Source organism: Tenrec ecaudatus, chromosome 2, assembly GCF_050624435.1.
Source record: "Tenrec ecaudatus isolate mTenEca1 chromosome 2, mTenEca1.hap1, whole genome shotgun sequence".
Taxonomy (NCBI): Eukaryota; Metazoa; Chordata; class Mammalia; order Afrosoricida; family Tenrecidae; genus Tenrec; species Tenrec ecaudatus.
The window spans coordinates 77,112,058-77,138,163 of NC_134531.1; the positions used below are offsets into that span (position 1 = coordinate 77,112,058).

At 43.6% G+C, this 26,106-nt stretch overlaps 1 protein-coding gene across 1 annotated transcript in view; it reads left to right on the forward strand.

Annotated features, from left to right (window-relative positions):
* Positions 1–26,106, forward strand: part of THBS4 (thrombospondin 4) — a 60,539-nt gene that overhangs the window by 18,531 nt on the left and 15,902 nt on the right. Inside the window, exons 3-11 of the mRNA XM_075543062.1 lie at positions 4,126–4,373; positions 7,491–7,599; positions 8,781–8,863; positions 9,182–9,233; positions 9,434–9,645; positions 16,084–16,221; positions 20,291–20,359; positions 22,496–22,648; positions 25,637–25,741. Of these exons, the coding sequence (XP_075399177.1) occupies positions 4,126–4,373; positions 7,491–7,599; positions 8,781–8,863; positions 9,182–9,233; positions 9,434–9,645; positions 16,084–16,221; positions 20,291–20,359; positions 22,496–22,648; positions 25,637–25,741 (1,169 nt within the window). The remainder of the gene's footprint in view (positions 1–4,125; positions 4,374–7,490; positions 7,600–8,780; positions 8,864–9,181; positions 9,234–9,433; positions 9,646–16,083; positions 16,222–20,290; positions 20,360–22,495; positions 22,649–25,636; positions 25,742–26,106) is intronic.

The window sequence follows — 26,106 nt, forward strand, 5'->3', positions numbered from 1 at the left end:
CTGCCCGAAAAAAACATTGAATTGCACAGAAATCTGAGTTCGGGGAGGAAACCAAGAGTAATTGTGTTAGGCCGCTCAGTGCATCCTCTTCATCTGGGACTGCAGGGAGCAGCGGAGGACGGGCTGCCGCTAGAACCGGGAGATTTGGAGTCACCTTGTGCATGGCCTGAGGCAAGTCTGTGGTCCAATTGGTGTTTCCATTGGCCTCTACAACTCTAGATAGTTTCAAAGCAGGTTCTAAATTATAAAGAAGTGGAGAAGACTTTTTAAAATTGACTTTGTTCCTATGTTTGGGCTCCGTTTCCTCCTGGTTCTCAGGAGTAATGATACATATGCTTTCCATTTCCCACCAAGGCACTTCCTGTTATAAATCTCGACAATTAATATCAAATCAAACTCAAGCTCACTGCCACTGAGTCAATTCCAACTCACAGCAAGCCGGACACAGGAGAACTGCCCCTGGGGCTTTTGGAGACTGCAAACCTTTCTCTTCTGTTTTAAAAGCGGCTGTAAATCTTTATGGCAGTGGAAGGCCTCTGCTTTTGCCCTCGAAAGGTGAAATTTCTCTTGTAGCTCAGATTTGAAATACTGCAAGAATTTCCACATGTGTCGATCTTCTTCCTCCTCACTTTCTTCTGCCTCTTCCTATCACATATGTTTAAGTCTCACAGTTACTTTACTTCAGGGAATTTCATATGTTGTGTAATATGCATAGAAATACCTTGTAGCTTGTCTGTCTTTCAAGACCAAAACTTCTCAGCTCTTTTCTTTCAGTTTGCAAGTGGTGGCCATCAGGTGGAAGTAGAAGATCTTCTATCCGACTGCTCCATAGTATGTCTCTGGGCCACAGACCTGAGGCCAGCTGGTTCTTGCTATCCAAGACCAAGAGTTCAGAAGGAGTGGAAAAATGAATCGATAGTCTAATGCAGAAGAAGGCTTAAGCTATAGTCCTAAAGTTTCACCATGAGAATTGTTTGGGAGGGGTGCATAGTTTTATTTCTTTGGGAAATGGGGGTGATAATACTGTGACATCAATAGATATTCATGACTAGCTAGACCACCAGGCAGCCCTAAGTTGTTGGCATTTGCGTTCCGCAGAAAAGTACCTGAGAAACAATGGTCTGAATTTCATGCAATAACCCATCATAGATTGAATTAACACAGTTGGTGTATGGCTGTGTGTTTCTTTAAGGATGCTAGGTGGTGTCGTGGGTTACACATTGAGCTGCCAACAGCAGGGTCAATGGTTCGAACCCACTGAAGAAGAAAGATGAGGCAGTCTGCTTCTGTAAAGATTTGAAGCCTGAAAAACTCAAAGGGGCAATTCTACACTGTGCTGTGGAGTCGCTATGATTTGGAATCGACTAGATGTCAGTGGGTTGGCTTTTGTCTTTTTCATTTTTGTATTATGCAAGCAATAGATATTTCTTGTAGAGAAATGAAACAATTAAGATGAACATGAGGAAAGTCATGCACCCAGAAATGACCATATTAATTGTTGTTATATTTTCTTCTAATTTTCTATATGTATGTATATGTTGAGATTATATACATGCATATATAAATGAAGCACATGCATGTAATACATGTAACATCAACTGTGTTGCTGTCAATCTATGATTTCACACACACACACATATTTTTTCCTGAGTGAAACTATACTGATTCATAGTTTTCCGTATAGTGAAATATTGCTAATATCTTTTGCACTTTTAATATTTAAATATTTATGTACATATTATTGTTACAGCATAATTTAAGCAGTCATTACTTTCTTTCCAGACATATCCAAGCCAAACCAAACTCACTGCTGTTGAGTCAATCCCAACTCCTAGGTACCCAGCAGGACAGAGTAGAATTGCCCCTGTGCTGTGAGTTTTTGAGATTGTAACTCTTTATGAAAGGAGAAAGCCTCTTTTTTCTCCCATGGCGTGGCTGGTGGTTTTGACCTGTCGACCTTTTGGTTAGCAGCTCACTGTTTATGTTGTGTTAAATATTTACTGTACTAAATATTTATTTAATGAGGTTTCTCATTCATACACTTTAGTGCTTTCCATTGTTCCCCTCTTAATTTAATTTCTGACAAGTGGGACATCTGTTGGACTTATCATCAGGAGTGCCCAGTCCCTGAGAAGGACAAGATGTTTGGTAAAGCAGAGGATCCGTGAGATAAAGTAGGACCCTCGGTGAGATGGAGTGACACAGCGGCTGTAAGAGGGAGCTCAAGCACGGATTGTGAGGCGAATGCAGGACTGGGCAGTGTTCCTTCTGCTGGACATACGGTTGCTATGCGTTGGGACCGACTCAATGGCATCCAACAACAACAGGCACTACAAGTGGCCTGGCTGGGCTAGGGCATCTGTACAGGTTTAAGATTCTGATATAAATCACCAAAGTCCTGCCAATGGAATGTGAAGCTTTCCAACCAGCACAGCCAAAGAATTTGATCCACAGCTTTGGAGCAACAAAAACTTTCCGCCCTCATTTCTGGGGGTTGATTTGGGGGTGAGAGTGGTACATACGTGTGAACCTGGCTGTGTTTGTTATTGGTAGACATACTTAGACCTTGGAAGCAAATCACTCTGGTCTTTATAATAAACCTCAGACAATGGCTTTCATTCACAAGGGGCCAGCATCCAAGAACATATTTCATCTCTGGGTCCAATAAATTCAGGTCAATAATGGAATAAAAAGGCAGAAAAACAGAAGTTTAAATGTTCATGAATTTTGATTTAGGTATCATTGGAAGAAAAAGCAAAACATAACCTGAAAGATGATACTGGATCTCCATCCTAGTCCTTTTGCCACCAGGGATCTGGTACACATACATACTCGCTTCCATCGAGTTGATTCCGACTCATAGTGACCCTATAGGACAGGGTAGAACTGCCCCTGTGGGCTTCTGAAAGGATAACTCTATCTGGAAGAAGAGCACCTCATCTTTCCCCTCAGAGAGTCTGACGGCTTCCGATGGCTGGCCTTGCTGTTAGTGGCCCGGCATGTGAACACTATACCCCCTGTGGGTCCTAGGGATAGAAATGGCATGTCCCTTTCATTTTCCAACTGAAACTTTGGGATGGGTTGCTGAGGGAAAATGTGATAGCTCACACTCAACTCCACGTATGCTTACCATGGGCCTCTCAAGACCTGTAGCTGTTGTGAAATACCACCAAGTTGTTCTAACTCATAGAAGCCCTATGTGCAACAGAATGAAACGCTGCCCAGTCCCGTGCCACCCTCCCAGTTCTTACCGTGTAGCTATGAATAAGCGGACTCTGGTTTCTCAGGCTGTACAAGCCCCAGTGCAAATTTCTGACCTGCCACTGACTTCTCCCTCAAGAAAATTCCTTCTCCCGTTTAAACGTCCCTCTCCTGTCTGAAGGAGCCTTGATGACAGGTTGCTTGATGCTTTGGGCTACCGTCCGCAGTTCAAACCCACTAGCCACCAGAGAGATGGGGTTTCCTACTCCCGGAAAGGGTTACAGTCTTGGAGATCCACGGGAGCAATTCCAGTCTGTCTTACATGGTTGCTGTGAGTCAGAATAGGCTGGTTTCAGCAGGTTTTGAGGGTTCCCCATCCCCAATCTATAGTAATTCCAGTGTCATGTGTGTGTGGGGGGGGATGCAATAAGCAGAAGAAATTAAGTAATTAAAACAACTAAGGACAACATCCAACCACAACATGGTGCTCAATAAATGCCTGATGAACTAATGAATTTACATCCTCAGAAACTTAACAGCTGCTGAGATGTTAGTTTATTTTTAATAGGGTACTTCTTGCTCATCACTCTGTGGAGTTACATTGTTTATTTTTAATTTCCTGCTAGTTTTCTGTCCTTCCGCCAATGTATAGGGGCTTTAAAAAGTTCATGGAAAAATATATTATCATTTCATTCCATTTGCCTGTGAACTCTTCAAAGTCAGCATCATAAAATACCACCGGGGTAGAGAGCGGGTCTGGTTCCACCAACGAACTGCCTTGCCAGGGCCTAGAACAGCGTCTGGCACACAAAATTTCACCCCTGCGTCAGCATTGGTCCTAAAGCCTTGATTGCTTTATGAGCTGAGAAAATTCTTCACCCTCTTGCCCTTATCATGCTGTGCATTGTCTGTGCTTGGTTCCAGCCATCCTCCGTTACCTAAAGGCCGATGGGAAGATCCACTTGGTGGTTTTCAACAACCTGCAGTTGGCGGACGGGAAGCGGCACCGGATCCTCCTGAGACTGACCAATTTACGGCAGGGGGCCGGCTCCATAGATCTCTACGTAGACTGCACGCAAGTGGATTCTGTTCGCAATCTCCCCCGAGCCTTTTCCAACCTGCCACTGAATCCTGAGTCCATTGAATTGAGGGTTTTCCAGCGGAGGGCACAGGTGAGAAACAACAGGTCCTTTCTCTGGGATGAAAAGGTGGGGTGAGAAGGCTCAGGGAGTGTACACTGGCTCATAGACCCGATCTGTTCCTCCTTAGGCTTAGGGTGGAACCCGATGGAGCGTGTCTAATTTAAGATGGCAAGTAGAGATTCTGTAAATGCAATTAGAACAATGAAAGGGAAAGAGCAAAAATAAAAGATGGGTGATGGAATGAAATATTGTATTGTATTATAATGAACTGTTGTGTATTTAATCTTTCTATGAGGGTCTTTTTAATGAGAATCCTAAAAAGACTAAATGATTAATGAACATAAAGAATGATGGAAAGCTGTCAAGCACAAGGGCAACATTGGTCCCTGGTGTCATGCAAACATCCACTCACAAAAACGAGACTTCTTGCTAACTTCATTCCATGGGGTCTCAAAATGTCTCATCCCTTCTGTCATCTGTTTTAGAGTAATTTGGTGGTATCTCTTTCCTTCCGTCATGGCACCTCCTGTAGAAATTGCCACATACCTCTCTTGCTTTCTTTTAGAATGTTTGGCCAGGGAGTACTTTGTTCCCTTACATTCTTTCTTCCTTCTAGTGATTGGTCACACTTCCTGAATTTCATCTGTCGAGTCAATCTCACTCTTGGTAAAAAATGTTCATCTGTTCTGAGCAGCAATGCTATGATTGTTATCTCTTACTATTCACTTTCCATTCTGATTTTACTGCTTTGTTGCATGTGTTTGACTTATAAGTTATTCCAAGCCCTTTGTACAAAGAGGCAGGGCGTAGGCCATCATTTCTATTACACCTAAGAAGGACTGAAAAGATTTGGGACCAGTATTAGTCCTATCCTAGAATTTTATATTTGGATACATTTTATATTTGGATACATTTTCGCTTTTTGTAAAAGAAATTCTAAGAAAGCTAAAAGGCACAGGGTTTTTTATTTTGGTTTTGAAGAGGATGCATACATGAGGAAGCCTCAAAAACTTTGGAATTAAACAATTGAATTAAAGATATGGAAGAACGGAATTTTTTTCAGGAACATTTGAAGCCCATTATGTGGATGTGTGTATAATATATATACACATATTCATTATTATATATTATAGATATACATATATCTATATATTTACCATACACATATATGTGCATATATGTCTATCCCTCACTAATTATCTCACTATATAATATTTCAAATTTTTAACAATACTAAAAACTCTAACACTATTGTACACATTGACAATCTATATCTAACAGTCACAAAGGTGCCAGGGGAGGGTAACACTAGCTGTGATGGTTAAGGTTATGTGTCAACTTGGGTGGGCCATGGACGTAGTAATTTGGCAGGCATTGTTCATTACATGGTCTGTTGTGGTCAACCTCCATTTTCACATAGCACCAGTTTTAGCTTGAACCTAGCTGGGACCACATGTGCGTAGCATTTGTTGGGGCTTCAAAAAGTTCATAATAATATATCATTATTTTAAAATTATTTTTAATGAGATAAAAATAGCATGATTTTTTCACTTTACTTTTCCATAAGTTTTTTGAAACCTCCATATACTACAAACATACATATATACATGTGTAGGTAAGAAAAATTAATGGCGAAACATGTTAAACTTTATTTCTGAGATCTTAAACTAGCCCAAGTAATCAGAATAACAGCCAGAAACTGTGTCATGGATCATTTTAGATATTAGTACCCCAAAAACCTCAGTACCATCAAGTGGATGCCAACTCATAACAACCCTGTAGGACAAGGTAGAACTGCCCCTGTGAGTTCCCAAGACTGTAACTCTTTATGGGGGTAAGAAGCCCATCTTTCTCTTGCTCAAAGAAAGGCTGGTGGTTTTGAACTGCTGACCTTGTAGTTTGCAGCCCAGTGGGTAACCACTATGGCACCAGAGCTCCTCTAGCCACCGTTAAATAAGTTCATGGCTAAAAGCCAGGCATGAGCTGGCTAATTGGCAAAGACCACAGGAAATTATACTCATTGAAATTTCCTCAAAAGCTCCACCTCCTTATATTACCAGCAGGAACTATAGCAGGTCTATCTTTATAGTCACCAACTCAGTCACCAATCAGTCCACTGGTCAACAATGATTTAGTGAGAGTAGACTCCGTATCAGGCAAGGAGCCCTAGTGGTGTGGTGATTAAGTACTCAGCTGCTAACCCAAAAGTCAACAACTCAGACTACCAACCACTTCCTTGGAGAAAAGATGCAGCAGTCTGTTTCCATAAAGATTTACAGCCTTGGACACGATCCTATGGGGTCACCAGGAGTAGGATTCAACTCAACCGCCATTGATTTGGTTTGGGTTTGGACTGCTTCAGGTGCATGTTTGGCATCAGGGAGACCACAGGGACACCATGCTGCCTCCTTAGCCTTACAATTTGATGTCCAAGGTGAGATTTGGTTCAAAGCACATGTTAAATACATTTTACCTTAGATGAATTGAGGAACAGAAGTCTTCTGAAAATCCTTAGCATGATCATATCTAAAATAAGAATGATGATTTCATGTCAATAAAAGGTAAACTTTTTCTGTTATGCATGCATTTAATAAGAACAAGTGTACATTAAAAAATAGAGGGGTGAAAAACTGATTTTGTGATGGATAATGAATGATTGATATCAATCAATAATGGGCACATGTGACCCTAACTATAAAATAATGACAGAATGTACTATTTATTAGTTCTTGTCATCCAAAAGAAGCCAGACGTTTATTTTCCTAAGACCTGGAAATATTTTTATTTCCTAAAAATAAAGCTGTTTCCAAGTGAGATCAAGATCTTCTTTACTCACAAACAAATTCCAGGGAATTCTTAAGAAGTTCTTGTCAAGAAATCATTCATTTGCCATGAGGATAAACAGTCTTCGTCTCAGTCGTGTTGATGAGCTCTGGGCCAGCACTCGCCTACATTGTTGCCATTTCCATATTTCTTCTCAGCAAAGGTGCTGCTGGGCTCTAGGAAAAGTGACAACCCACAACATTGCATAAGATGTCAGACCCAAACGTTCAAGGCTACCCCATTAGGAGAATCTATGCAAAAGATGCAAGTGCTTTGCTTTTCCACCGTGTCAGCAGTGTGTGGTATGAATATGATTTCTTCCAGGACTCTCTGGAAGAACTGAAGCTGGTGGTGAGAGGCTCTCTGATCCAGGTGGCTAGCCTGCAAGACTGCTTCCTGCAGCAGAGTGAGCCGCTGGCAACCACAAACACAGGTATGGGGCCAGGGCCAGTCACACATCTTCCACCACAAAAACTCCAAAGCCCGTAACTGGGCTGGGAGCCTTCACCACAAGAACGAGTGAACAGAATGCATTTATAGACTCAGGCTCTTATGGTGGATCGATGGGTGGGTTCATTGTAAAAATGTCTCAGCTGTGTTGCATGTTTGGGAATTCATAAAATAAATTGCTAGAAAAATTTCAAAATCAGAAAGGTAGATCCTTGTTCCAGAGCAGAGAATGTTTTCAGTGCATGTTGGGTCTCTTCATGGAGTACACCATTAAGCACCAGCTGCTAATTTAAAAGTTGGAGGTTCACATCTATCCAACGGTACCTTAGAGGAAAAAGCTGGCAATCAGTCTCTGGAAAAATTAAGCCAGTGAAAATATGATGACGCACAGTTCTGTTCTGCCATGCAGGGTTTCCATGAGTTGGAATGGACTGATGCTAGGGCAATGGGCTTTTGGGTTCATTGGCACATAACTCACATATCATACAATTCAATCGTTCCAGCATATTAATTAAAATTGTGCAATCATCACCGCAATCAATGCTAGAACACTTTATTCTTTGCTGACCTCGTTGTCGTCAGCTCCCCCTTCCCCCTGCCATGCCCCTAGGTAATTCTTAGTCCAGCTACTGTTGCTGTAGGTTTGCCTTTCTTGGATTCCATAATACAGAATGTAATACAAAATGAAAAAATCAAGAAACAAATAATAAACTCCCAACAATGACAAAATAAAACAAAAATCTCAATAGAAAATATTTTTGTAAACTGGGACAAATTTGAAACGGGTGAAAAGAAAGATCAAATGAGAGCATGATGAGGGTGGCACTTGAAGCTAACGGCCGCTGCCACCATCGACTTTACAGTGCTCTCTGTCCCATAGCAGCCAGGACTGTGGTCAGAGCGATTCAGCAGAGCTTAATCTGAGTGGGGACCCTGCACATTTTGGACTTTATTTTTATGGTTGGCATGAATTTGAACTAAATAGCCAGTGTATCATGATCAGGAATATTACTTTTAAAGTGAATTTGATCAATGCACCCGAGATAAATTCAAATACCCGAGATTTATTAATAACCTTGTCATGAGGATTCTCTGGGAGAATCGTTGATTCTTGAATTATGACAGCAACGGCTGTATGTCCCGTATGTTTTGTTATTCCTACAGGGGACTTCAATCGACAGTTCTTGGGGCAAATGACACAATTGAACCACCTGCTGGCAGAGGTGAAGGATCTTCTGAGGCAGCAGGTAACAAACAGGGCGTATTGTTGGAAAAGCCCGGGTCTTATCAGAGCAGCCCTTTGTACCAGCTAGCGGACAGAGCTGCAGGTCCCGGGAGGCAGAAGACCGTGAGCCTGCCCTGATCCGGACGCTGCCCGCACTGCCTGCCCGGGGCTCTGCCCGAGGAAAACACAATGTGTGATCAGCACAACGGGGCCTTCCAGGGCACTCTGACAAGCGTTTCATAGATAGCTACACAGCGATACTTTTATCTCTGGATTGTGTGTCACCTGCTTCTTTTCCGCCTTTTTTGTTCCTGCTCCCCCCACCCACCAATCCCTGAAGGTCAAGGAAACGTCGTTATTGCGCAACACCATAGCTGAGTGCCAGGCTTGCGGTGAGTGTTTTCTAGTATCGCATTCCGAGTCAGATGAGGCCCGGATGGATGAAGGGCCCGGGGTGCGGCTGCAGTGACTGCAGTTTCGGGTGGGTCTGACAGAGCTTCAGGGGAGAGGAGAGCGGTGGGAACAGTTTTCTTTGGTCGGAGGTACATTTTCGGGTGTGACTGTAAGTCTAAGGCCTATTGGTTTTCTCTAGGACCTCCCAGCATCCAGTCGCCAGCGCCCAACACAGTGGTGCTGCCTGCACCCCCCGCACCGCCGGCTTCTCCCAAGCCCTCTGTGCGCCGGTGTGACTCGAACCCATGCTTCCGAGGTGTCCGGTGTACTGACACACGAGAAGGCTTTCAGTGTGGGCCCTGCCCCATGGGCTACACAGGAAATGGAATCACCTGTTCGGATATTGACGAGGTAAAGGTGAACTTTAACAAATACACACACGCACTGCCGTCGAGTTGATGCTACCTCACAGCTACTTTCTATAGGGTTTCTGAGCCTGGCCATCTTTCGGGGAGCAGGGGGGTCTCATCTCTGCCGACGGACTATGGGTTTGAAGCGCCGCCCTTGCAGTTAGCAGACCCGTGCTCAGCCTGCTAATGAATGCCGTGCCCTACAGCTGATGGGAAAGGAAGCAAAGTTGACCGGGAAGGTTTAACTTGTGTGACTCTCCCAGGTCACATCAAAGCGACTTCCTGACAGGATGTGAGACACAGTGAGCAGCTGGCGGGGGCGGGGAGGGAGTGGTGGTGCCATCAAGTCGATTCCAACCCCCAGCAGCCCGAGGTCCAACGGAACAAACCCTGCCTGGTGCTGGGCCAGCCTCCCTCTTCCTCATCGCTAGATGGGAGCCCATTGTTGCCGCTCCCTGTGTCCATCTGCTTCTTGGAGCATCGTCCTCGGTGCATTGATATCCTCCTGCAGGCCCTGCTTCCTCCTAATAGCCAATCCCGAGTCTGTGAGCTGGAATCGGCCCGCCTTTTGTAAGGAGCTTCCTGGCAGCGCTCCTCTGACACACTTTGGTCTTCCAGGATTGAGCCTATATTCTTCGCAAGCACCATGATCCAAAGACACCCATCTTCTGACAGGCTCTGTACTCATGGTCCAGCTTTTATGGGCATCGGAGGCCATTGAGAACACCATGGCTTGGGTCAGGTGTCCTCAGTCCTCAAAGCGGCAGTGTTGCTTTCCCGCACGCTGACGAGGCTCTTGCAGCAGGTTTGTCCAATGCAGTACATCATTTGGCTTCTTCCTTGCCGCTTCCATGGGCACTGAACAAAAACCGGGTGCCACAAATGGCTAATAAGCACCCGGAAATGTGTCCAACATTTCCAGAAACTAAAACATTCAAATTACAAATAATAAGACATCATTTCTTTGCTTAAAGTATCAGAAACGTTTGAAAGACTGACAGCAGTTGGTGTTAGGGAAAGTGGCGGGAAGAGACTGCTCTAACATACACTGTCTGCTGCATAGACTGATGCACTCTTCCTCAAGGGCAACTGGGTACCATGCACCCACATCTCACATGTGCACTGCCTTCATCCAGCGATTCCACTCCTAGGAATTTTAAGGTGAAATCAGAGAAGAACACACACACATACATGAATGCTGTATATTTATGAATGGAGTGCTAATACATGTTATGGATCATTATACATGGAGTTATACGCAACCACTAAAAATCAAAATGTGGATTCATATTATTTGTGGCTATAGCACATAGTTGAATAACAAAGCAAGTATCAAAAAAGCATGTGCATGCTCTTAGAAATACTGTTTATATAGAAAGAACTCAGCTACAATTTAGATACATCTTTACATTCTAGAACAAAAAAAAATACCATGCACAGCACAATCTCATTTTTTTTAAAAGAGGACTATAAACAGACATTTGGCAAATGTTAGCAACTAAGTTGACAGGTGTGATCAAAGTTGCTTCTGTGTTGCCTACATGTTTTTAAACATAAATATCAATTCATTTCATTATCAGAAAAAGCGATAATATTTTTAAACTAAAATTTTAAATGTAAACTTTTAGGAAGTTTAGACCATAAGACAGTTCTCTGTCATTCTCATTAAAGGCCCTGCCATTGCTTTTTAAAATCTGCTACTTTCACAGGGAAGAAATGAGCCAATCAGGGTTCAGCACCAATGAAACGCACAACTTTCCTCTCGTTCTTTGGTGCTTCCTTCCCCCCACTATCATGACCCCAATTCACCCTTACAAATAGGATTAGACCAGAACATGCACACTGCTACAGATAAGAGCCTGCAGCACAGGGAATCCAAGATAGATAAACTCTTCAGGGCCAACAATAAGAGTAAAGATACCTGGAGGATTAGAGGAGGGTGGGGAGAGGAAGGGGGAATCCATCACAAGGATCAACCTGTAACCACCCCCTCAGGGGGGCAAACAATGGAAAAGTGGGTTAGGGGTGACAGAGGACGATGTAAGATATGAAAATAATAATCTATAACTTATCAAGTATTAGGGAGGGAGGGCAGGGGAGGGAGGGGGAAGAAATGGGGAGCTGATATCAGGGGCTCACTTGGGAACAGAATGCTTTGAAAATGAATATGCAGTATATGTGCAAATGTGCTTGAGGCACTGGGTGAATGTATATATAGATTGTGATAAGAGATGTAAGAGCCCCCAATAAAAATATTTCATTATAAAAAAGAAGAAACAGACCAGAAATGACAGGCATGATGTAAGTAGAACTTAAGAATGATAAAGGAGCAATTACAAATCTTAACAAAACAAAACAAAAACAAAAAACCCTTGCCACTTTAATTGCCTCTAGCGTGGCACAGGCCACAGGGAGAACAGCAAAGAGGGTCGGAGAGTGACCAGAATGTTGAGGCGAAAACTAGTCAAGCCGAGTTCCCACGTCCTTAACAACATGGCTAGGAATGTCACCACACTCTAACAAAGAGAAGCGATTGAGGCTAACCAGGCTCTGTCCTTTTTATGGTAACTTGTAAGCATATTGCTGTTGTTGTTGTTGTTGTTGGTGGTGGTGGTGGTAGGTACCATGGAGGGCTCTGACCCCAGCAATGCTATGTTGTCGGTATCCATGTGCCTAAAGTAACGTTAAAAAATGGAAAGTTAGGAACTATTTCCAGAAAGTGGAGTAAGGCCCTGGGAAAAAAACATTCTAAAGCAACTTTTTAAGAGAATGAACCAAATGAAAGACAGGAGATGACCCTTGCTATCAAATGAAAGACATGAGATGACCCTTGCTATCAAATGAAAGACACGAGATGACCCTTGCTATCAAATGAAAGACACGAGATGACCCTTGCTATCAAATGAAAGACACGAGATGACCCTTGCTATCAAATGAAAGACACGAGATGACCCTTGCTATCAAATGAAAGACACGAGATGACCCTTGCTATCAAATGAAAGACACGAGATGACCCTTGCTAGGTTGGAGCCCGTTGGTGCAGCCACTGCGCTCACCCGGCTCACTGAGGGGCTTCCCCCTGTCTGTCCTTCCCGAGCATGATGTCCTGCACCAGGGACTGCTTGCTCCGTCCCAATCATCTGTTCAAAGAACGTGACATGAAGTCTTGTCATTCTCAGCTCCAAGGAGAATCTCACCTGTACTTCTTCCAAGTCAGATTGGTTCATTTTTCTGGCCAAACTAAAACAGAAAGTGAAAATCTTCGTATAGCTCAATCTCGTAGAAGATTTGCTCAGCATACAGGCTGAATAAGGATGCTGAAAGGCTATAACCCTGTACCACATCTTTCCTGTTGTTAAACCGTGCAGTGCCCCTGGTTCTGTTTGAATGACTACCAATATACAAGTTCTTCATGATCCCGATTAGGCATTCCAAAATCCCCATTTTTTGCAATGTCATCCCAGTTTCTCATGACCTACACAGTTGATGAATGCTTCACACAGTTAAAAAAAATTAATCTTAATTGTAGTCTCTGCTTTTGGTCAAGATCCATCTGACACCAGAAATTATCCCCTTCGTCCCATGTCCTCTTCTGAATATGGTTTGAACTTCTGGCAGTTCCCACTCAATGCACTGCTGCACCACCTTTTCATTATCTTTAGGAAAATTATACTTGTGTGTGGCATTAATGGTGTTGTTCAGTAATGTTGCATTCTGTGGAATGTCTTTGAAATGTGCGCAAATATGGATCGCTTCCAATTAGTTGGCTAGGTAGCAGCTAACTTCCAAATTCCTTAGCATAGACCAGTGAGTCCTTCCAATAATGTAATCAGTTTATTAAACATTGCAACCAGTACTCTGTCTATTCCTGAAGTCTTGCTATGGACTTCTTTTAGTACTGTTGGTTCTTAGTCATACACTACATTGCACTCAATGCTTGAATGTTGCCCCGTTCTTTTTGTACAGTGACTGTGTATTCCTTCCCCTTTCTTTTGATAATTCCTGCAATGTCCAGTATTTGCTTGTAGAATCCTTCCATAGTAAAACTTCAGGCTTGAGTTTTTTTCTTATTTCTTTCAGCTTGAGACATTCTGAGTATGTTACTCCCTTTTGGTTTTCTTACTCTTAAGTTTTTGCACATTGAATTTTGTCATTTCTTTGTCTTCTTAAATCATCTGTTTGCATCTTTACTCCATCATTTTTTCCATGCTCTTTTAGCTACTCCATAGTTAATAGCAAGTTTCAGACTCTCTGACATCCACTTTGGTCTTTTATTTTTTCCGGTGAGCAGTGGGATAAAGGTTACATGAACTGAGAGTGGAGAGATCATTTTTGCCAACTGTTCTATCGGTTCATTTTGAAAAAAATGCATTCGTACCCCCCACTATCATGATCCCAATTCTACCTTACATATCCGACTGGACTGGAGGATGTACACTGGCGCAGATAGGAACTAGAAATAGAGGGAATCCAGGACAGATGAACCCCTCAGGACCCATTGTTGAGGGTGGCGATATTGGGAGGGTGGAGGGAAGGTGAGGGAGGAAGAGGGAACACATTACAAGGTCTACATATAACCTCCTCCCTGGAGAACGGACAGCGGAGAAGTGGGTGAGGGAGACGTCAGACAGTGTAAGATATGACAAAAAAATAATTTATAAATTATCAAGGGTTCAAGAGGGTGGGGGAAGTGGGGAGGGAGGGAAAAAAAGGAGGAGCTGATACCAAGGGCTCAAGTAGAAAGCAGATGTTTTGAGAATGATGATGGCAACATATGTATGAATGTGCTGGACATAATTGATGTACGTATGGATTGTGATAAGAGTTGTATGAGCCCCTAATAAAATGATTTTTAATTGCAATATTAAGAAATATATAAACTAAGTGTAAACCCCTAACCTAATGTACAATGAAGAATTCATTTAAAAAGAAAAAAGCAACCATCAAGCAGAGTCTCATCATTGATAATAACGGAATTTTACTTCATTTTCTTTCAGAGAGATCGCTCTCTCTTTTTCCTGTTATATTTGCAAAATTTTGTGTCCTAATTGGATCACAAATTATATGGTGAAATTTTTCCACATGAATAATAAACCCATTACTGTTCAGCAGGTTCCAACTCATGGAGCTGTGAATAATAATGAATTAAATAAATTTTAAAGGAAACATGAAAAAAAAAGAAAAGATGCTAAAAATTTCTGCTGTTCACACTCACATCTGCACTGAGTGTTTGTGCGTTATCTGTGCCACACCTTTACAGTGTGAAAAGGGGAGGAAGCTTTGGAAAGGTATATTTCCAGGGTTACAAAGGATTTGTTCAATCTTCCCACAATAGAGGAGCAGAGGGGAACCCCAAGCCAACAAGACTGCTTGGGGAGGAGAGGGGTCTATGAACCAATGAATAACTAAAAGTGCCCAGGCTGGCAACCCTTACAGAGGCACATATAGCAAGTACAGGCTATTTGATTGGCAGGCAGAGCCTTAAAGGGCCACTGTCCCTAAACAAATGTCTACACCAGCCACCCAGTCAGTCCCAAATACCCACTACAGCAGGTAGCAAGGCTGCCACAAGAATGCAGTTTGCCCCTCTCCCCTTGCCCTAAGAATGCTGGAAGTAGACATGGGGCTGAGAGGAGAATACAGGAAGCTTAGGCACACACTGACACCCACAGGACTCGGGTGGCTCCTGGCAACACTTGACTGATTACTTCTCCTGCTAGTAGGCAATTCAGATGGTCTCTAGCAATCCCTCAATTGGAGAAACATCTGTGCGTGCTTCACAGCACTGCATCTGGTTTTTGTCTATGGGCTGGAATTTTCCTCTTTGTGAAAGGTCAGGAAGTGGCCATGTTTTTTACATTAGGTGAGGTTTTAAAAAAGGAAGACTATCATAACCATTCTCCCAGACTCGAGGGCCTTGGGCTAGCCGTGCACTTCATGGGGCATGAGCACAGTGAGGAACACTGACGAATCAGGCCTGTTGGAGGAAGCGCTCCCGTGCTTTCTTTTCTTGAGCCTTTTCCTTCGAGTAGTTGGGTCAATAATGACTCTGGGCATCCTAACAGACAGCTTAGCGGCTGCTTTGAGAGCACTGTCCTACCACCAAGATCTTAAAATTCAGTTGGAATATCAAGGAACTTGCTCCGGAGGTAAACTCATTTGTCTCACAATGTGGGCATGTGGGCATGCCATTTTTCGGTTTATACAGCAAAGCCCCCCCCCCTCCCCATGACTCAGAATGGGTGGGCAGGGGTTGAAGGCACAACTCTGGAACTGGAAACCTTTATTCTCTTTTTCTCATCTTTTCCACCCAAAGTAATAAGAAGAGTCAAGTGGGATAATAGTTATACGCAAAAGTATGAATGAATGTTTGAGAATGTGTTACCCACGTATCTGAAGACTTGGAATGTTTTCTGTTCGGTTTTGTTTTTTCTTCCAGTGCAAATACCATCCCTGCTACCCAGGCGTGCGCTGTGTGAACTTGGCTCCTGGCTTCAGATGTGATGCCTGCCCGGTAGGATTCACAGGGTCAATGGTGCAAGGTGTTGGGATCACTTTTGCCAAGTCCAACAAGCAGGTGTGTTTTTCTCTGCATTAAAAAAAAATCTTAATTACCAACAAAATCCCACTTTTTTCAAGTATAGCCTTTGAGGTGTTTGCTTTTGTTAATGTTGCTCCTGAGCCATTTCTGAGTGTATGTATTCATAAATCTAGGTGGGAGGGAGCTGTTAAATTAAATTGGAATAACAGCATATCACTGGGAGACTGGGCAAGGGGGGATGCGGAATAGGTAGCAAAATGCCAGACTTATTTTGTTGATAGTCATTAAACATTTTGCTCTGCAGAATAACTTAAGCATCAGGTAAACAAATAAAAACTTGGCAAAATTGGATCACTTTTATAGTCATTGTTGCCAATTAGATGCTGTTTTAGAGATGCGAGGATCTCAAAAGTAGAAACCACCCCAGAGGAAATCTGCCCTTAATCTTCTATAAGCTATAAATTGCCCAAAAGGACTTGAATACTTCATGACAGTCTCCATTTACTTCCAAATGTTCTACTAGGTCCTGATCATTATTTAACTGACTGACTGTGAAATTCTTTTTGATGCTTTCAGATCTTCAAAAGAGTTGGTCTCTAAATATATTTTACTACTTTAGGGAAATTACTCTCTTTGCATTATTTCCTCGTTGCCTCTCACGAGTCTAGAGGGCATCTCTCTTTTTTTAAACTAGAAAAAGAAGCAAGCTAGACATATAGGAATGGCAAGAAGTCATTAGAGTAATGACCCAGAGTGCTTCATCTCATCTAAAGACAAAAGCTCTGATAGTAGATGAAGGAACATGACAAAATGAAGCAGTGCACTGTCAGAGAGTCAAAGCACTCGCCAATGGCTTTCCTGCCATAGGTTTAACTGAACTGAAGTGGAGGAGAATCACCTCACTATAATTGAATAGCACATTTTTATGCATTGCCAACATCCAAAGAAATGAAAAGAACCGTGTAGAAGCTCAAAGAAGAAATACAAACGCAAAGCTGTGGGGGGAAGCTGATTCTACAACAGCTCGTGAGAAGTGGAAGCTGAACTCAGATCCTGTGAGGGGGAGCTTGGATTTTAGCACCTAAGTGGATACAGAAGTTGTAGTTCTGAATTCGTACAAAGACCTACGACCCCTGTGTAAAATGAGGAGCCACAAAAGGCCACCCTAGTGCAGATTCAGAGATATGAAATAATAATAACCACAACAAGGACTGCAGGTTACAGGGGCTGGGCAGAGGGGATTCTGAATGTGCATTATTGACTAATGAACAGTTTCCGTTTGAAGGGATGAGGAAGTTTTGGAAATAGACGGTGGTGATGGTTGCACACATTGTGAATGCAATTAATACTACTGAATTACACATTTTAAATGATTAAAGCGCCAAGTTTGTGTTATATATGGCCTATAACTATCTATATATCATACATATATATGTATATTTAAACTCTCAAATCATTAAAACAAAACTAGAACAACTTTACAAGCCCCAAGAAACCAGGAAATTTGACTTCAGCTTTGGGACATGGTAGACAAAAATGGAAATGGGCCACAATAAATGAAACCTTCCAGGCTGCACCACAAAAAGTTGTAAGATTCAAATGTATATTACACGTGAGATGCAGAAGAACACAAACTGAAACACTAACACGAAACCAACCCTGGAGCAGCAAAATCCCCAGGGCTCCAGCTAAAGCTAAAGGTTGACCAGTGTGGGAGGACACTTCAAAATGCAGGGTGGTGCATCAGACTCCACGGGAAAACACTCCTGAAGGTCAACAAACAGACCTTGAACTATTTACGGGCTTTTCTTTTTGTTGGTGGTGGAGGTGATGTTTTGTTTTCTTTTGTCGCTCTGTTTTGCTCTGTCTTGTTTTTGTACATATTATTATCTCTGCAGGTCTATCTAGATAAGATAGGTGGGATGAGCAATCTGTAGGAGAAAACAACAGGACCAAATGGTTCTGGGAGGACATGAGAAAAGGGGAGGGGAAAGGAAGTGGTGTGAACAAACCCAGGTGACAAGGAAACAACAAGTGATCCAAAATTGGTAACAATGAGGGTGTAGGAGGTCTGGTAGGGCTTGATCAAGGGCAATGTAACCGAGAGGAATTACTGAAACCCACATGAAGGCTGAGCATGATAGTGGGACAAGAGGAAAGTAAATGGAAATAGAGGAAAGAACTAGGAGGCAAAGGGCATTTATAGAGGTCTAAATACAGGTATGTACATATATAAATATATTTATATATGAGGATGGGGAAATATGCATATATTTGTAGGTTTAGTATTAAGGTAGCTGATGGACATTGGGCCTCCACTCAAGTACTCCCTCAATTCAAGAACACTATGTTCTATTAAACTGGCATTCTCTGATGCTTACCTTCCTGACATGTCCCTGAAGACAAAGTGGGTGCACAAGCCAATGTGGTGAAGAAAGCTGACCGTGCCCAGCTTTAAAAAGAGATAGCATCTGAGATCTTAAAGGCTTAGAGATAAACAAGCAGCCAACTAGCTGAAAAGCAACAAAGCCCACATGGAAGAAGCACACCATCCTGTGTGATCATGAGGTGCCTAAGAGATCAGATATCAGGCATCAAAGAACAAAAAATGATATCATTGTGAATGGAGGGGAGTGGGGAGTGGGGACCCAAAGTTCATCTGTAGGCAACTGGACATCCCCCTACAGAAGGGTCGTGGGGAGAAGATGAGCCAGTCAGGCAGGGTACAGTATAGCATTGATGAAACATACAACTTTTCTCTAGTTCTTCAATGCTTCTTTCCCTTCACTATCATGATTTCAGTTCTACCTTAAAAATCTGGCTAAACCAGAGGATGTACACTGGTACAGACAGGAACTTGAAACACAGGGAATCCAGGACAGATGAACCCCTCAGGATCAGTGGTGAGAGTGGCGATACTGGGAGGGTGGAGAGAAAGGGGGAACCGATCACAAAGATCAACATATAACCCTCTCCCTGGGGCACAGACAACAGAAAAGTGGATGAAGAGAAACGTTGAATAGTGTAAGGCATGACAAAATAATAATAATTTATAAATTATCAAGGTTTCATGAGGAAGTAGAGAGTGGGGAGGGGGCGGAAATGAGGAACTGATACTAAGAGCTCAAGTAGAAAGCAAAGGCTTTGAGAATGATGATGGCAGCATATGTACAAATGTGCTTGACGCAATGGATGTGTGTATGGATTGCAATAAGAGTTGTACAAGCACCCAGTAAAATGATTTTTTTTTAATGCAGAGTGGTAGAGCACCCCAGCCAAAAGCAGCTCATCAATGAGCATGGCAGTTTATATGAAGAAACTAGCATGAGGAGGCATGGTCAATATAAAACAGAGATAAAAGAATGCATATCCACCATAATCAAAACATAAATGTAAACTTAAAAAAAATAATATATTTTTTAAATAGCCCAATAAAATTTTACCAATGACAGGGGGTGGGCAGAGAGGTGTGTGTGTGTGTGTGTGTGTGTGTGTGTGTGTGTAAAATTATTGAAACTTAAAACTCAGTATATAGGCAATAAAAATTAGACACAACTAATAGTAAATTCATAAACTGGAACACGAGTCTAAGTGAATCATCCAAAATGGAGCACAGAGAGATAAAGATAATAGAAACAATGAATGCTATGTTGAAGAACAAGAGGGTTAATGTCAATAGAAGATATCAATAGAAGATATCAATAAGAAAGTCAAGTCTAATTATACTTCCAAAAAGAGATTGGAAAATATAGGAAAGGATTGGGAAGCTGGGAATTTTCTGGAGCTGCCGAAAGGACTCCTCAGACACCGATGAAGTAGAATGATGTTTTAGTCAAGAGTTTTCAGAAGTGGTCTCTTCTGAATGACTTTGATTACGCCCGAGGCAACTATCATTGAAGTGGGTTTGATTATAAAACCCAAAACCCAACTACTTCCATTGAATCGATGCCAATCACACAGACTGGTACAAAAGCAAGCAGGTGGCTAAAATAACGTCTGGATGGCCATTCTCCCTGAACTGTCTTTTCACTTCACACCAAAAAATCACAAAAGAAAGCTCCTTTACGCTTCTAATCAAAGTATCTCTTAAACTTTTCTGCCCTAGGTCTGCACTGATATTGATGAATGTCGAAATGGAGCATGCGTTCTCAATTCTATCTGCGTTAACACTTTGGTAAGTCTTTCTCAAAGCTGCACCTCTCAAAGCACAATCAGTTCTTAAAACAAATCACAACCCCCTAAGCCAGGGGTTCTCAACCTTCCTCATGTTGCGACCCTTTCATACAGTTCCTCGTGTGGTGACCCCAACCGTAACATTATTTTCATTGCTACTTCATCACTGTAATTTTGCTACTGTTATGAATTGGGCAATCCCTGTGAAAGGGTTGTTCGACCCCCAAAGGGGTCGTGACCCACAGATTGAGAACCCCTGCCCTAAGCACATCTAGAACACATGGGCATAATACAATTGATTTGCTGATTAAGAATAAAGGTGTGTGCAAAAACAGTATTTTATATAAGTAATTTTTGCGTCCTTTAATTTTTCACATACCAGCAATTCTATAAATACTAACTAAATGTAAACCAGTTGGCAAATACAAATAGTTGATGAAAGCGTAGTAAGTTTAGGATTTAGAGTCTTCCCTGAGAGCCCTTTAGAACCTGGCTGAGGTCTCTCATGACCTCTACACAAGAGGCAGGATGACTACACACAGCTGTGAGTGGAGAGAAGTCTACGAAGGGCAGTGCCCAGCTCGCTGTGTGGGCCGGAGAGGTGATTCTCAATAAGCAGGCAGGGACAAATGACTCTCATCTGAAAGTCCTGCCACTATGCCTTCTGTTTTCATGCCTTCTCACAAAATTATTCAGTTTAACGTCCTTCTGTGTAAGTGGCTTCTTTGTGCTGAGCTCTGAGCTAGGCACCTGGCAATAGGAAAATGAATAAATCAGAGTCCTTCCCTCTCATTTGCTCTCAGGTAAATGATATGTAGATAAATATGGCAGGTTCAGCAAAACCATTAGTGTTGCTAAATCATCATTTGTAGAGAAAAACTGATAATAATTGATATTGTGGAGTCAAGCATGAAAGAGCTTGAATTCACTGATTCATCTCTTTAAGCATGTTTGTTGATTTCTTAACATTGGGCCAGGCCTTGTTCTAGGTTCTAGGCATGAAGCACAAACAAAAAAAAGCTATTTGCCCTGGAGGAACTTACAGTATTCCCTGGAAGACCATTGGGGGTGCTTCCAGCCGATTTTTCTGAAAGGAATTTAAATCCACAGAAAATAATTCAAGATACTACGAATATTCTCACTTCTCCAGAAGATGGTACTTGATGAGTTCATTCTCAGTCCATAGGAGGTACATGAATTCATTACACACAAAGGATGCTTTAGACCAAGTTTAGTGCTTACTTCTATTAGGCAGACAGTTGACAGAGACTGCACAGACTATGGGAAGTCACAGCGCTTTAAACAAGGTCATGGCGGGATTTCCTCTCAGCCAGACTTATCTAGAAGTCTTCTGGACATGGGAGTTGAGGAAGGCAAGATAGCTAGAGGGAAACTACCAAAGTACTCATTGCTGTCGAGTAGATTCCAACTCTTAGTAACCTTATGGATCCGAGTAGAATGGTTCCATCGGGTTTCCAAGACTGTAAATCTTGGGGGGCAGAGACATTGTTCGCTTGTGGAGCAGCTAGTGGGTTCGAACCCACTGCAGTTAGAAGTGCAACATGTAACCCACTGCAGCCTCCGAGCTCCAGAGGAAGGCCAGCTAGGGCCTGCTGTAGGAGCCTAGCAGAGCATGGACAATCTCTGAGTAATGGTCACGATGGTAGAGGTGAACGGGGGCAGGTTTTAGAAATGTAAGTGGTTGGTGCTTGAGGATTCCTTCAAAGGCATGTGAGAAGGTGCCGTGAGGGAGCGGAAGGAGCCAGCATGTCAAGGAGGGCTCTTGGATTGTGCACCTAGAGGGAGGACTGTCCATCCAGGGAAACAGGGAGTCAAGGAAGATGAGAAAACCCAACGGGGGAAGTAGCCAATTCCAATTTGGACAGGATACACTGTACCTCTGTGGAGTATGCAAGTGGAACTTTCTAGAGAGCATTTGAACTTGTGGGTTCCATTCTGACAGTGTGCTCAACCAATAATCACAGGATCTTGTAGGAGAGACCCTGCGCAGAAAGGCAGCACTGAATCCCTGGCGTTGTGTGTAAGTCCATGTCAAAAGGAACACAAGAACAACACTTCACTCGAGGCTTTGAGTGTTTGAGAGGCGGGCTCATGTTCTTCTTACTGTTCTTGACAGGGGTCTTATCGCTGTGGGCCTTGTAAACCGGGGTACACGGGTGATCAGACAAGAGGATGCAAATCGGAAAGAAGTTGCAGAAATCCAGAACTGAACCCTTGCAGTGTGAATGCACAGTGCATTGAAGAGCGGCTGGGCGATGTAACCTGTGCGGTACGTTGGTGGCTTGCTAGCTCTGTACTTTTCCTCTTCCGTTGTAAACACCTCCCTTGCCCCGGTCCCCACTTACCTCCCTCCTGGTAGCAATTCTCAAAAAAAGAAAACATGGTGACCAAAATGAATGCAGCATGTAACAAGTCAACTCGGAGGGAGCAATCTGAGGAACATCTATTCATCGACCGCCTCTTCTTTCCCTCTTGGCCACGGGCTGGCACTACCAGCTTGGCCACCTCCCTGGTGATTTTTATAGGTGAAGCCCCAGTTCCCAAGCACTTTCTGAGAAAATGCCCAAGACATGAGCAGCAGGGAGGTAAAGGGTCCTTTGTCCATTCCCCCAACTCCAACTACCGCCCCATCTACGTGTTGGTATGACTTGCTATCCTATTGGCTGTCTTTTCTGACTAGCCCCCCACCTTATGCCTTCCAATTTAAAAATCTGGCCTAATATAGGGGGCTTCAAAAATTCATGGGAAAATTTCCGTGATCTTTCCATGACATTTTTCCACCAATTTTTTTTTTTGCTTTCCTATACTTTGCTTTTCCACTAATTTTTTGAAACCCCCTCCTACTACAGGGAGTGGACCACAGTAGAAGGAGAATGTCTGTCACCGGCATAGCTAGGGGTCAGCCACCTCCACCCAGGTTCTGAGGACAGACTTTTCTCATGCATTCCGGATCTGGAACCAGCTCTGGGAGCAGGTGTGGGGAAAAGGGGGCTGGAAAGAGGGCAGGAAACCCTGACTGTCTACAGTGTTCACACCGGTGTGCGGGAACACTCTGTGAAGGAGAGATGTTATTCCTGCCGTCCACTCTCCGAATCCCAGGTGCCAGAGCCCTCCAGGACTCTGGGTGCCGATACATCACCAGGCACCAGCCACTCGCCACCTTCTCCCCAGCGCCTGACCCTTGGGAAGCAGCAGGATAGATTCTGGGAGCTAGTTCCCCATCTGCTTTATTCTTCAAGGCTAGCCTTCATCATGCGTGTGCTCACAAATCTTTCTAAAATGAGCATATTGTTTTTCAAAAAATAATTTTATTAAAAAGAAATCAATATAACGACATCAGCTATCCCTAGAAACCCAAACATTCTGGAACAGGTAAGGATGAAGGGGTGTGGCAGATAAGAGGAAAAGAATGATCATTTTCTTAGTCCTTGTAGCTTGGGCATCTTTATGAGGAAGGGGGAGGGGAGCAGTCAATAACAGCCAAACACACAGAGATTCCTGTTTTCTGTAGACACATTGGCAATTCCCCCGGGGTGGTGGGTGATGGGGCTCTTAGTATGCTTTTTGAATCTGTCATAAGGCATAACGACAGATGGTAAAGGATTAATAAACTTCATTTAATGACTAAAATAATTTAATCTGCCAGAAAATGGCTCATTAAAAAGTCTTTGTTCCTAGAGGAATGCTTTTTTCCCTCGTTAAAATGAGCGGAGGACCATACCCCAGGAAGCTGAGCTTTCCAGCCCTCTGAAGGCTCCCCCATGGAAGCAACAATGAGCATGCAGCCGGTAGTCACCTTTGGAGTGCTGCCCTGTCAATGCCGGAGAGCAAGATGATTCCGAACAGATGATTCTGAACAAGATGATGGTCTTGAAACACCTCGTGTTGACTGGAGAGGCCAAGACATTTGACATGGTCTTCTGGAAGGCTGTTTCTCCTTAGTCCTACCTCGGACCCTCAGACACCCCTTCCTCTCCCCCTTCCCCTCCTTTCACAAGTCAACATTCCCTCCTCCTCCGTTTCCTTCTCCGTGTGCCCTTCTTCCATCTCCCTTAAGTGGGCAATCCCTAAGCCACCGTGATAACCTGTTTTAAAAAACAAGACACCAAACGATGGGCAGTCAGTCAGAAAGTATTGCTAAGGAATCGAGGAAGCCTCCCGCGAGAGTCTCAAAGTGTGACGACGCTACAGTCCCATGGCGGACCCTCCGCCTATGTCTGCAGTGTGGACGGCGGTGTTTCCGCCTTCCTAGCCCTTCCCCGAGGAATTCTGTGCTCTTGGACTTGCACCTCAAAATAAGGCATTTGGGGCATCCTCGAGAGACTAGGGATTCGACTCCTAGTCCTCTCAACTGTTCTTTTAGTTTGGGAACAGAAAGAAGTCTGAAGGGGCAAGACCAGGGCTGAAGGGTGGACAGAGTAAGATTCCTAGTGAATCTTTCCTAGATGAGCCCTTGTTCTCCTGGAAAAGTAAGCCAGGGTGTTGTCATGAGGGAAGCCAGTTGTCTCCGGTGCACCTTACCTCGCCTGGTTCTCACCGGTGCAGTTTTCTGTTCTCTTCAAATGTCTTCTGAAGAAGCCCAGGGATGATCTGGCCTCCTCCCTGACAGTCTAGCAGGATTGCCCCTTGGGGATCCTGGAAGACAGTCACTGAAAGTTCTGAGGTAACTCTCTGCCCGGCATTTGACTGGCCCCGCAGAGTCCCTCAGCCCTGGTGTGTGAGGGCAGTGAAGAGACGAAGACGAGGGTGGTTCTGAGAGAACGTGTCTGCAGTCATCCACTGCTTGCAGAGACCGCGTGAAACACGCTGTGTTTGGAATCACCCCCCACGGGTCTGAACGGGGCCCTCCGTAGAGCAGCTTGTTGACTTACATGTCAACATGTAGCCCTACTGCTAACTTCGGAGAGGGCTGGCTGCGTGTCGGCTTCTGTGTCCAGAGGATCTCTGATAGCATGTGTGCATGACCATGGGTTGTCATGAGGTCGGGGATAAGAAGCAAAGTTTTTGCAGTGTATCCCTTGTCACTTCTTAAATTTTGAACCAATTATAATTAAATAGAGATGGATAGAGATAATATAATTAATTCTATTCAGAGATAATTAAATAGCTACAAACCCCCTCCCAACAAGGCAGTCTGGTACCTGGCCATCCCTCTGGGCATGAGTCCACACCAGCAGAGACCCTCCCTTGCCAGCTGCCCACCTGCCCACCAGGCTCTGCCTCCCAGGCATCTCTCTGACAGGCTTTCCTTTCCCAGTGTGGAGTCGGTTGGGCCGGCGATGGGTATGTCTGTGGAAAGGATGTGGACATCGACAGTTATCCCGACGAAGAGCTTCCATGCTCTGCCATCAACTGCAAGAAGGTAAGGAGGCGCAGGGAGGAAGCAGGAGAAGGGATGTTACCTGAGGGGGAGTGGGGTCCCCAGCATGAGACAAACCAGATACGAACTCTTGGATGGAATATGATATGGCGCTGTAAACCTTCACCCGGTTCACAAGAAAACATGTGGTTTTTCCCCCCCAAAAAAGATGAGGACAAGTAGTATAGAGAGAGTGGATTTCAGAAAGCACATCTTATATGGAGAGGGGCTCTGCAGGTCACATTTAATACGACAGTCTGTTAAGTCATTACCCCTTAGCTGAAACAAAATAGGCATCAATAAGGACGTCGGAAAGCTATCATCAGTCTGGAGGGAGTCGTCATTCTTAATGGCCATTGAGTTGGCCC